The 13,094-nt window shown below is 45.5% G+C and overlaps 1 protein-coding gene across 1 annotated transcript in view; it reads left to right on the top strand.

Moving 5' to 3' along the window:
- XKR7 (XK related 7) overlaps positions 1 to 11,151 on the top strand; it is an 83,825-nt gene extending 72,674 nt beyond the window's left edge. The window contains exon 3 of the mRNA XM_085619506.1: positions 7,984 to 11,151. Within this exon, the coding sequence (XP_085475632.1) occupies positions 7,984 to 8,942 (959 nt within the window). The 3' untranslated portion in view covers positions 8,943 to 11,151. The remainder of the gene's footprint in view (positions 1 to 7,983) is intronic.
- Positions 11,152 to 13,094: the final 1,943 nt, after the last annotated feature.

Raw genomic sequence — 13,094 nt, 5'->3', positions numbered from 1 at the left:
GTCTTTAACCTGCGCATCGAGAAGAAATATAAAGCCGCCCCTAGAGATCCCTCCTACATCAGAGGGCCAGCACCACTAGATTCCCTGGTAGTGTCCACAGCACGAAGGATGGACAACTCCCAGGCGTCAGGCGAAGCACCACCACCTGACAAAGAGTCAAAACTCTTGGACGCATCCGGCAAGTGCACTGCATCACAAGCTGCCAACATATGGCGTATCGCCAATACACAAGCGCTACTAGCAAGATATGACAGGGCCCATTATGACGAACTAGAAGCCATAATGCAACACCTCCCTGACAAACACAAAAATAGGGCAAACGAGTTAATTCAGGAGGGAAAAACCATCACTAATACCTCCATCCGTTGTGCCCTAGATGCAGCAGACACCGCCTCCAGGGCCATCAATACTAGCGTCCTCCTCCATCGCCATGCCTGGCTCAGGATCTCAGTATTTAAACCAGAAGTACAAGCTTCCATCCTGAACCATCCCTTTGACCAGGAACATCTGTTCGGCCCAAAAGTGGATGAGGCCCTTGAAAAGATGAAAAAAGACACGGACACGGCCAAATCTATGGGAGCCTTACAATCACACCCTCCCAGGCGTTCCTTTCTCCGTTCCTCCTTTCGGAGCACATCTAGAGGCTACTCCTCTGATACCGCTTCCACTTCATATAAAGCTCCTACCCAATCCACCTTCACAAGGGGTTACTAAAGAGGCGGCTACAGGGGCAACAATAATAAAGGCAAGACAAACACCGCCTGCTCTGCCTCCACACCTACCCAGTGACTTCCCTCCACTCCCCCCAGACCATCCCACTCCGGTCAGGGGCAGACTCCAAAATTTCCTTCATGTCTGGGCTACCATCGCCTCAGACAAATGGGTAACACAAATAATTCGGTCAGGCTACTGCCTAGAACTAATGTCTACCCCCCCCCAAACATTCCACCCAGACAACGCCCAATGTCACAGGAACATCTAACATTACTAAAGCAGGAGGTAATCTCCCTTCTACAAAAAGGGGTGATAGAACACGATCCTACCAACCAACGAAATCTGGGGGTTTACTCCCTATATTTTCTCATACCAAAACGGGACGAGACTCTACGGCCCATCCTAGACCTCCGGCCCCTAAACACATACATACACTCAGACCATTTTCACATGGTAACACTTCAGCAGGTACTTCCCCTGCTCTCCCAAAACGACTTCCTGACCACTTTAGACCTAAAAGACGCTTATTTCCACATTCCTGTACACAATGCTCACAGGAAGTTCCTCAGATGTGTAGTGGACAACCAACACTACCAATTCAAAGTACTCCCATTCGGAGTCACAACAGCACCACGAGTATTCACCAAGTGCCTAGCAGTCGTGGCAGCACACCTCAAGAGACAACACATCCATGTCTTCCCATACCTAGATGACTGGCTGGTAAAAGCCAGTTCATACAACCAGTGTGTACAACACATGCATGCCACTATCCAGCTACTTCACCAACTGGGCTTCACGGTAAACCACACAAAGTCCCATCTGCAACCGTCCCACGTAAAACAATACCTCGGTGCCACCATAGACACCTCAAAAGCGCTAGCCTACCCCAGTCCAGCCAGGATCACAAGCATTCAGGCTCTACGCGCAAAATTTACGGCACAACACTCCCTTCCAGCTTGAGTGTTTATGCAACTAATCGGGATGATGGCCTCTTGCATATTCATAGTACCTCACGCAAGACTCCAGATGCGTCCTCTCCAAGAGTGCTTAGCGCACCAATGGAACCAGGCCCAGGGTCAATTAACAGATCTGGTGTTGGTAGACGGTCGTACCCATCGCTCTCTGCAGTGGTGGACCACCAAAAACCTTTCCAAAGGGCGACCGTTCCTGGACCCGGTTCCTCAGATAATACTGACAACGGACGCATCGCTCTCCGGCTGGGGAGCTCACCTATTACATCACACCATGCAGGGCAGATGGACACCTCAACAAACGTTACTCCACATCAACCATCTGGAGTTACTAGCCATATTTTTAGCCCTAAAATCATTTTAAACACAGATTTCAGGCAAGGCAGTCCTAGTCCGCACAGACAACATGACAGCCATGTACTATATACAAAAACAAGGCGGCACACACTCTCCACAGCTCTCTTACCTAGCACAGAGCATATGGAGATGGGCCATACCCCAGAAAATCTTTCTCCTGGCCCAACATGTCCAACACTATGGCCGATCTACTCAGCAGACAGACACAACAGATCCATGAGTGGGAACTACATCCACAAGTTCTTCACCCGTACTTTCAAATGTGGGGGCATCCGCAGATAGACCTCTTCGCCACCCACAAAAACACCAAATGCCCAAGCTTCGCCGCCAGATACCCACACCCATTGTCCAAGGGCAATGCAATATGGATGAACTGGTCAGGCAGATTTGCGTACGCTTTTCCGCCTCTCCCACTCATTCCATTAGTGGTGCGCAAACTACAACAACACTCCCTCACACTCATCCTAGTAGCTCCAACTTGGGCCAGACAACCGTGGTACACCACACTGCTGGAACTATCTGTAGTACCGCACCAAAAGTTACACCTCTCTCCACACCTCTTAAACCAGAACCATGGAGAGATCAGGCACCCGGACCCAGCTCAGCTCAACCTAGCGATCTGGCTCCTGAAATCCTAGAATTCGGTTACCTCAATCTTCCCCCTGACTGTATAAACGTCATCAAAGAAGCTAGGCAACCCACCACTACAGCGTGCTACGCTGCCAAGTGGAAACGTTTTGTTGTCTATTGTCACAACAATACCATCAATCCCCTAGATGTGTCCGTTCAACACATTATAGGTTATTTACTACACCTACAAAGATGCAATCTAGCCTATATGTCTATTAGACTGCACCTCACAGCCATAGCAGCTTATCTGCAAAACAGGCAACATCTATCACTTTTAGAGTACCTGCTATTAAAGCCTTCATGGAAGGCCTTAAAAGAATAATTCCCCCCAGACTACCACCCTCACCTGTGTGGAACCTAAACATCGTTCTCACCAGACTAATGGGGCCTCCCTTCGTACCTCTGCACAAATGTGAACTTCAATTTCTAACATGGAAAACCACTTTTCTTGTAGCCATCACTTCCCTCAGAAGGGTCAGTGAGATACAAGCACTTACCATTCAAGAACCTTTTCTCCAAATGCACCATAACAAGGTTGTTCTCCGTACCAACCCAAAATTCCTCCCTAAAGTCATTTCTCCCTTACACCTAAACCAAGCGGTAGAACTACCAGTATTCTTCTCGCAACCACAGACCGTTGCAGAGAGAGCTCTTCACACACTAGATGTCAAAAGAGCATTACTCTACTACATACAGAGAACACAACCTTTCCGTAAGACCAAACAGCTGTTTATCTCTTTCTCTCCACCACACAAAGGCAACCCCATCTCCAAGTCGGGAATAGCTAGGTGGATTGTCAAATGCATTCAAATTTGCTACCACAAAGCAAAACAAACGCTATCCATTCCCCCTAAAGCCCACTCTACACGTAAAATAGGGGCTTCAATGGAATTTTTAGGGAACATCCCATTAGATGATATCTGCAGAGCAGCTACATGGTCAACACCGCACACTTTCACTAAACACTATTGTGTAGATGTGCAAACTAAGCAACAGGCCAGTGTGGGCCAGGCTGTACTCAAAACATTATTTCAAACCACTGCCACAGATACGGGTGGTCGCCGCTAAGGGTGGGTACTGCTATATAATCTATGCACAAGTGTGTAATCTGCAGCTCATATGCCTCAAACGGAATATGCTACTTACCAGTATGCATCTGTTCTTGGCATGTAGAGCTGCAGATCTACACACGCCCACCCGCCTCCCCGGCTACCTTTATCTGTTCCAGTTTATCTTATTTAGATACAACACACATGGGCATCTTTCCTGTTATTACTACGCTTCATCTTTCCCTGTCGGCGAAAATCTGAGGATGGAGCCGAAGCCCATGCGCAATACGATCCAAAGGAGGAGTCACCGACCTCGTGACTTCCAAAGACTTTCCAAGAGGAAAAACAACTGCAAACATCCGGGTCCAACACCAGATGGCGATCTATGCACAAGTGTGTAGATCTGCAGCTCTACATGCCAAGAACAGATGCATACTGGTAAGTAGCATATTCCATTCTAACTCCATTGCCATGAGCATTGGGGAAAGCGCATATATTTGACATTGTATAAATAAATATTCTTACTGCAGTCCCAAAGACACCGGCGAAAGAGCACATCATTTAGGGTTCATGTTTACTGTTCTAACTCCAGTCCCACACACATTGAGGAAAGTACATATATTTTTCGGGGGATTAAATATTATAACTCTAATCTTCTCAAACAATGAGGTGAGTGCATATTGCTGAGGGTTGTTTGAATTGGAAATAGGTTTGCTGTTCTAACTCTAGTCCCAAAAATAGTGGGGAAAGTACATACGTTTGGGGAAGTGAGGGTCTTAGTTAATATTATAAATCCACTCAAACAAACATTGGGACTGTTAATATATGTAGGAAGAAAGATTAAATATGTTATATACAGTCCAAGAAACATTGGGGAAATTGAAAATATTTTGAGGAGAAAAGATTTACTATTCAACGCCAGTCTTTCAGACATTGGGGAAAGTGCTATATTTGGCTTAGAGAGGGCATATTAAATAGACTCAAGTCCCATTAACACTGGAGAGGGTGCATATAATTGGGGGTGAAAGGTGGTTTAATATTTTATCTGCAGTCTTTCAAACATTGGAGAAAATATATATATCTAGGGTCGGTGGGGGCCTATTTACTATTTTAACTCCACTTCCACACACATTAGGAAAGCACGTCTGTTTGGAGGAAGAAGATATTAGATTAAACAGTTTAACTCCAGTTCCACAATCATTGGAGAAAGTGCATATATTTTGGGGAGTCAGATATAAAACGTGGGTATGTGTATTTAATTGTGCGGGTCATGATAACTACCAAATACAATTTAATTATTCTGAATTTCAATATAATATTTCTGGTTTATGCAGTGTGCCCCTCCATATTCAAATGGCCACGCAAAGCTACCCTGCATGGCTCTTCATGGCCTTGTAAATAAGGACCCTTTTCACGCAACACTTTGCATGAAAGGGCGTGCCATGGGTGTTGCTGTGGGTGCTCCAACGCATAACCCATGGATTCTGCCCTATTCCCAGATTTACAATGTTTCGTAAACCTGGAAATGCGGCAGAATCCTACGCCTCCCAGGGAAGGCATAAGGAGGCACAACGAGGAGAAATACTTTTATTTCTCCTCATTTTTTTCCTCTATCTATGCCTGCTGCATTCTGCAGCGGGCATAGAAAGAGGAAAACGCCATCAATGATTGTCTTTGTGAAGAAAGGTTTCCCTTCTGTACAACAACAATCATCCCCACAATGCAGGCACCCCTGCACCATGGTGCAAGGGTGCCTGCATTGGCACACGGCAGCCAATTATGATACGTTGTAAATATGTCACATCCCTGTGCTTTTAAACTGATGCAGCTTGGTGCAGCCAAATGGCTTGTGGTGCCATACTGCATCATTTTGTTGTAAATGAGGCCCTTTGTGTTTCGTAAAGGCAGTGGTCTCTCTGACCCATCCATGCCTTCTGCCCAAGGGTCCTGCATATTTCCTTGTGACCCAGGAAGTTTTTCTTCTCTCAGTTTCTCAGAACTTCAGATGCACAGTGAATTAATTCATAATCTGGATGCCAGGAGGGCTTTGGGTTTCATCTTGATTGAACTAACACATCAGGCAGGCTTTTTGTTATGTACAGTAGCTCTTCTACAAGGCTTGTATAGTTCACTTCAATATGTCCTTCATTTTAAAATGCTATTCTATAAAAGATTCCCCCTTAAAAAGGTATGGTAGGGGCCTAGGCAACATTGCTGGCTCTCAGCAGTGTGTAGTGCTTGATGTAATTTTAGGAACATTTACATGACTATGCCACATACATACTATAAGCTGTATGCATTCAATACAAACTAGACACTGAATGTATAGGCACCTCTTGTGTTCGTTTTGCTGCCTCCTCATGATGATTAGAAGTGCTTTTTAATCTTCCGATTAGTGTGAAGTTAGGGAAGTGGTGACTGTAGCCTCCTTTTCACCATCAGCAATCCCTTCTCGCTGGAGATCTTGGGTGTGGATAGAGAGTAAAAACTACAATCTAGTTAAGTGTTGGTGATTTGTCCTAGATGGACCCAAAGGTGTGAGTAGGTGGGGCCAGGCCTTCCTAAAAAGGTCAATTTTGAAAGATACTTCTAACCCCAGATTTTTCACCTTTAGAGTATTCCTTTAAACAGCATTGCTGCTGCCCTCCGGTTCAGCCTGCCTATTGGTTGGCTGCATTGTAAATCTAATTTTCCTATTTAAATAGCTTGCCGTCATCATTGACTGTTATATCCTCTTTACCATCCTTTTTAGATGACTGGTACTATTCCACTGCTCACATTCAGGGAACTACTTTTTCCTTTCAGCACTCCATGAGAGTGTAGGTGTTTGCTAGTTCGCTCTCTTGTGTTCTGCTCCCTCCATCGCCCCATCCTAGTGAACTGTCACTCCCTTGTTCTTCTCCCCAAGCGCTCCTTAGCTTTCCCCACCCCCAAACCTTTTCATCCCAGTGAGCTATGTCACTCCCTTATCCCTCTCATCAAGCTCTCTTTTGCTTTCCCCATCCCTCCTAGCCTTTTTTAAAGTTATTTGTTAGGCCTCCCGCTAGCTAAGCCTAATGGTCCACCATTGCCCCCTAGCCCCCTGCCCACTACCGTTAGCTCCCATCCCATATACACCCATACCTAACCCTCAGTTGATCCCTGAACTTTAGCATTGTTTTTTAAATCATTTTTTGGAGGATTCATTTTTTGGAGGACCAATCAGCTGCCATTTGCAGCTTAGGTCACTGGCAGAGTAAAAAGTGCTTTCACTTTTGCACAACTAATTACTTTTTTTCATTTACGAATCCAGATGGCTTCTGCATTTTAGAGTGGTAAATAGATGAAAGAAAACATGGTGCCTGTGTTATTCCCTCAGCTCGTGCAAGTGTGGTGCTGCATGTGTGCCCATACATCATCACACATGTATACTCTTTAGAGAAGATGCATCCGCCAGCATCATCCTTGTGCTTGTTTGTTTCTTCCTCCTGTTTGCCAATGTTACGGAGCATCAGTAAAATGCATTTGGAAAGCCAATAAGTCAAAAGTAGAGAACCTATGACTTTGCCAATGCTTATTTATGTTGTGTTTTAGCGTAATAAATTATTAAATACTGTCCCTATTTCTTTCTCCCTCCTGCATTATTTTTACTTTCCCTTTCTCATAAACTTTCACTTTACTATCTCTTCATTCTTTATTCCTTCTTTCACTTACTCCTCTTTTCTATAAACTTTTCAATGTTCTTTTCCTTTCTTTCTTAATTTCTGCTCCTGCAGGTCCTTCCATTACCATCAGTCAGCTTTCTCTTTTTCTCATCTCCTACACATAGGCAGTGCATCTATTAATATGTTTCCCCACCTCAGATCCATTTCCCCTCTATTTCCTGCTATTTACATCTGTGACACATCCTATAAACATTGCTCCATTCACCTCTTCACAGGCCTACAAGTCCTATATACCACTTGTTCTATGCACCTATCCCTTTCTGTTTTCCCCTCTTATCTTTCCCTCATTTTTAATAGCACCTTGTCATACTCTCCTTCTCTTCATGTCTTACCTTTAACCTTATATGGTGTTTATATGGAGCTCGTGGGATAGAATACAAAATTCTATACTGACAGATTATTTTTTTGGGCGACAGTCTCTATTGGGTGCTAGTTTCGCCGGAAGTATGTTTTATGCCTTTTTATGATATATTTTCCTGAGTCCTACCCTACAATACCCTTTATTCTTTGTCCTTGCGGATCTCAGATGAGACTTTCTTACGTTTTCTCTCATTGCAGGTCTGTCAGCATCGGCCTCACTGGTCTCGCTGGCCTGGATGATTGGCTCCTACCAGAAAGTGCTTCGCGACTCACGAGATGACAAAATGCCGATGTCCTACACGGGGGTGCTTGTACAGATTCTCTGGCACCTCTTCACCATCGCTGCACGTGCCATCGCCTTCTCCCTCTTCGCCTCTGTGTTCCAGCTCTACTTTGGCATCTTCATTGTCGCCCACTGGTTCTTCATGACCTTCTGGATCATCCGTGACGAGACAGACTTCTGCATGTCCAAGTGGGAGGAGATCATCTACAACATGGTGGTTGGCATCATTTACATCTTCTGCTGGTTCAACGTCAAGGAGGGTCCCACGCGCTGCCGCATGACCACCTATTACCTCATTGTGCTTTCTGAGAATGCGGCACTCACCCTACTCTGGTTCCAATACCGTGAGATTCACCACAACAGTATCTCAGACTACAGTGCACTTCTTATAGTCTGTGTAGTGACCTGCAGCTTTGCCTTGGGAGTCTTCTTCATGTGCATCTACTACTGCCTACTGCACCCCAATGGGCCTATGTTTGGAAGTCAGACTCAGGGCTCAGTCTTCCAGGAGGTGCAAGAGGTCTGTCCAGGGACTCCTGGGGAGGTGGTTACCAGCCCACCAAGGTCTCTGCCTCGGACTACAGGCGCTGAGCGGGAAGGCATAGCAGGAGACAGGGACAGCTGCATACCTGTCTTCCAAGTGCGGCCTAGCCTCCCACCCACACCTGTGGCCCGTACTCTACGGACAGAAGGGCCTGTCATCCGGATAGACTTGCCACGGAAAAAGTACCCTGCATGGGACGCACATTTTATAGACAGGCGCCTCCGTAAAACCATTTTAGCACTGGAATACTCCTCTCCAGCCACGCCACGTCTGCAATACCGCAGTGTGGGGGAGGCTCAGGAGGTGATGGAGTACGAGACCACCGTGTAGGCCACAAGAGTGCTACTGCTGACACCATTCTCTGCTTAAGAGAAGCCTGAGGGGCCACTACTCCTGACTGCTTGTCCAAGTGCAGGTGGTCGTTGCTTGACAGGGTTGTGGTGCAACCTCCTCTTGGCCACTGCGCCCTTGCTCAGAGGGACTGTCACATTATCTCCTTTGCATTTCACCTCGTTTTGTCCTTTGTTTGTAATAATTGAACCAGGGAAGGTGGGAATAGAGGTGAGGAGATATGTGAAGGGTTCTGAATTTAGGTACAAGTAAAAAGGGAGAAAAAAGGGAGACCTGGAGAGCATGTGGTGCTCAGGGTGTGCTCATTCAGAGGGTTTGCATTGTAGGCTTTCATGCTTTGAACCAACTCTGTGTCAACAGGGCCCAGAAGGGGGACGGAGATCTCTTCTGCACTAATATCAGGACAGCATAGACCTTGTGTGGGGTTGGTTAGCATAAGCAGAGCTGGCAGGACATACAGCACCCATGTAGGAGAGGCCAGTTATTACCAGATTCCACCAACAAGGGCATGATGATGTATTGTTAAGATATGCAAGCAGTGTTGCCTAAATGCCTGGCACCAGAATCACAGGCTGCAGAAAGAATAATATACCAACACAATATGGTGCTATTCCAGGATCCGCCCAGAGCGGCATTAGGTCCACAGTGCTAGGATGCTGGCCTTCAGCCTGGTCAGGTAAACTACCCATTGTAATGGTGCTACTTCTAACATCAAGCATGTAGATGCACCTTAACAACCACCTCCACAAGGCTGAGATACTCATGACCTACCTGAAAAATGTGCAACTCCCAGTGTCCAGAAAGAGGTATGAATCTGAAACTGAACCAGAAAATAGTCATGATCAGCATCCATCAGCAAGAGATGGCACTCTGAGCCTCTACCTTAAAGAAGCACCACGCAGTCTCCCCCTTCAAGGGTACTATGCTCTGCCTCTCAGGGGAAAGCTATAATGTTCTCTGTCACAAAGGTGACAATCTTTGCCTCCTCAAAAAGTATGGGTGTTGCTCCCACCTTTACCATGCAGAACATTAACCCCCCAACACACAGTAAACATAACTGCCAGTCGCGTCAAGGAAGGAGTGTTACATTTTGCCTTTAACCTAATATGTTGTCATGCCCACCCTCCAGAGGAAAGCTATCTTACTCCTATTGCTAGGGCAGAGCAGTGCCAATCGCAGCTAGCAGGGGGTGCCACAGTGGCACCAAACCTGTTCCAGAACTCTACCTCTCTAGTCAATCCCGACATCGTTTCCATACACACTGCGGATAGGCTTGGATGCCAAAGGGAAAAACACATTCTTTTTGATCAAAGACACTGGTTTTGTGGTAATGCAATAAATATTTATCTGTCCAGTTTAGCTATGCCCACATTATTCAAATAGAAGAGCAGTCTACTTTGAGTCGACAAATGGACATGTATTGTGCCCAGCACCCTGGGTTTCAGGAGCAAGTTGGGACCACAACATCAAGCAGTTAGGTCTTTCATCAAGAAGGTAGGACAGACGATGCTGGACCTCAGACACCCAGAGTTGTGGTCTCAGGAGGATTTTACACACCAACAAATGGATATGTCCTTTCCATTTAGCTTAGAGGGCACCTCAGCTCATGAGTGGATGGTAGCCTTGCCAGTCATGTGCCCATTGCCTTGATAGCTGGTTCATCCTAAATAGCTATAATGGTGCAAATGGGTTGGAAATGGTTCTAATCCGAGAGGAAGAGAAGGGAGCTTTTTCAGCGTTATTCTTGTAGAGTTGAGGTGAAAAGCCTGCCCTGATGAGGTCATGGTGGGCTACCATAGACACCTAAATAAACTGAGACTTAGACGTTGCTGAAAAATGTCTGGATCTGAAGAGTACTGTTCAGGGGCATAAACACAGAATTGATACCCGGCTCTCGCACAGAAATGATACCAGTGGCCATCGCTATAACTGTACAGATGAGCATTTCTGGTCCCTATCCCACACTGCAGCTTCCAGTAGGATGCTCTGAGGGATCTCCTACACTCCGCAATACTACAGTCACGCCGATGTAGAAGACTTCCATACTCATACCCTTGTGTGGTTCTAGGTGCAGGCCACTTTTGAGGGGCCTACTTGCCTCTCTTTGTGTGTCATCCAGATATGGAAAAGAGAACAGAATCAGAATGGGTAAAAACGAGTCCCTGACTAATAAAAATAATAATTCCTGTTTGCAAAGCACAAACAAATCACCTGCATAAGGGTTTCAAGGTGCAGGGTAGAGTCGAGGAGATTAAGTGAGCTGTTGCCCAGAGTTACATGATGCTGAGCTGCTGCCAGGGATCGGACCATGAGCCCGGTGCTCCAGAGTCAGCTGATCTGGCCACTGCATCACACCTCTCCCAAATCCTTACTAAGAGCAATCTTGTGTGCCTTGTCACCGGTGACTGGCCCTCCAGCACAGAGACGGACTATTCAGCATGCATGGAATGTGTGCGGCCCGGCAGTGGCAGCAAACCTATGGCAGAGGTGGCTGACACACCAGAAACAAACTCCATGCTGCAGCAATATGTGCTGTTGCCATTGGTTGAGCAGAAGACAAAGCTTTACTGTTCCTCGCATGGACAGTGCAAGTTCACTGCAATGACTCTATAACTTTACCACTAAAACTCTTTCATATAAATGAATTATCATCTAAAACATAGTCTGAATGCTCTAAAGTAATTGGTGAGCCCAAACAAGAAACCCTGGTCTTCCTGAAACTGTGATCAAAAAGAATATATCACCACATTGTTGATTTAGATGTTTAAGAAAGTCATATCTGAGGTTGGGTGTGCCGTGGAGTCGCTGGATTTCCAATTGAGTTATGTGAAAATGTCCCCATTGTTGGGGTTGGAGCTCTGATAATGTCACTGGATTCCTGATTTAGGGGTTCTCGAATGTCTCTTGCTGTGTCTTTGAAAGTTGCTCTCATTTCACTTGATTTCTGTCTGAGGAGTTGTAGAGTATATGTTGCTCTTAGGTTCCAGGTCATGTAATTTTTCCAAATATTACTTTGGAAGCTCCTTTCATGAAACTGTGATGGCTTGCACGCCAATGTTCCACATTCTACTGCTGACAAGTCCATTATGGTTCAAATCGGAAGGCTGGAATTCACTTGTTTCTAGCTAAAGGCTAGGACTACAACCAAAGTCGACACAAAGCTGAAAGACCTATTCAACAAGTATACAACTGTGCCAGGTACCAGCATGCCATATGCAGGTATCTTTCTCCTTATGGGTCACTGGAAGATCCCAGTCACAGTGCCACCAGTGCACCAGAAATCTCATTGCTGAACAGTGGTAGACACAAATTCAGTAGTTAGTATCCGTTTCTAAATAAGGAACTGAAACTGAGGTCCAACAGTATAACTTCTGGTGTTCCAGGCAAGAACCGGGTAAAAAAACAAGTCTACCCCGTATCACCATACTCAATTAAAAAGAACGTGAGACTTGTGTGGTGCCAAGTTATATTACAAACTACACTTTTTAAAATGTAGACTGAATGCTACTTGTGTCATATATTGCTATTTCCAGTCAAAGCCACTAACTCAAATCTACTTTCCGAGTTTGGTGAGTGATAGCGCTGGCCTGGCTCGTGTATTGGCATAAAGTATACCTGTCTCCCGTTAGGACACTGGCAGGTCTAAGTCTTAAAAGCACCAGCTTTTGATAAAGTGCTGGGATTATGCCATTCGTTGTTTATTGGGGTGCTAGAGTTGTGTCCTCCATGTTCTGAAGGTAGTGAGATATTCTTTTTTATGTATTTAGTTTAAGTTTTTCAGCTCTTTCCCATTTAAGCCATTCTTGTTCTTGACATACCCCTACTTCCCTTAAGAATCTCAAGGTGGATAATGTGTGATGTTTCTTTGCAGTCTCTGAAACTAGATGGCATCATTTATATACCTTTAAGACCAGTTGGCTCTTCAGGGAAATAATTGATAAAAGTTGGAACCTGCAAAGTGTTAACCAAGTCAGCTGTGGTTTCCATGCTAAAAGGTGAAGTCAACAGTTGCTTCCAGTTTGGCCTGTCAGTGTCTGCAGAGAATCTGAAAGACTAAACAGTACATCCACAGAATAAGCAAGATGAATGGGTGCCTCCAGGAAGTTACTAGACCAGTTGGTCTCTTTAAGA

This window comes from Triturus cristatus, chromosome 7 (assembly GCF_964204655.1).
Source record: "Triturus cristatus chromosome 7, aTriCri1.1, whole genome shotgun sequence".
Taxonomy (NCBI): domain Eukaryota; kingdom Metazoa; phylum Chordata; class Amphibia; order Caudata; family Salamandridae; genus Triturus; species Triturus cristatus.
This window is presented reverse-complemented; position numbering and strand designations above follow the sequence as displayed.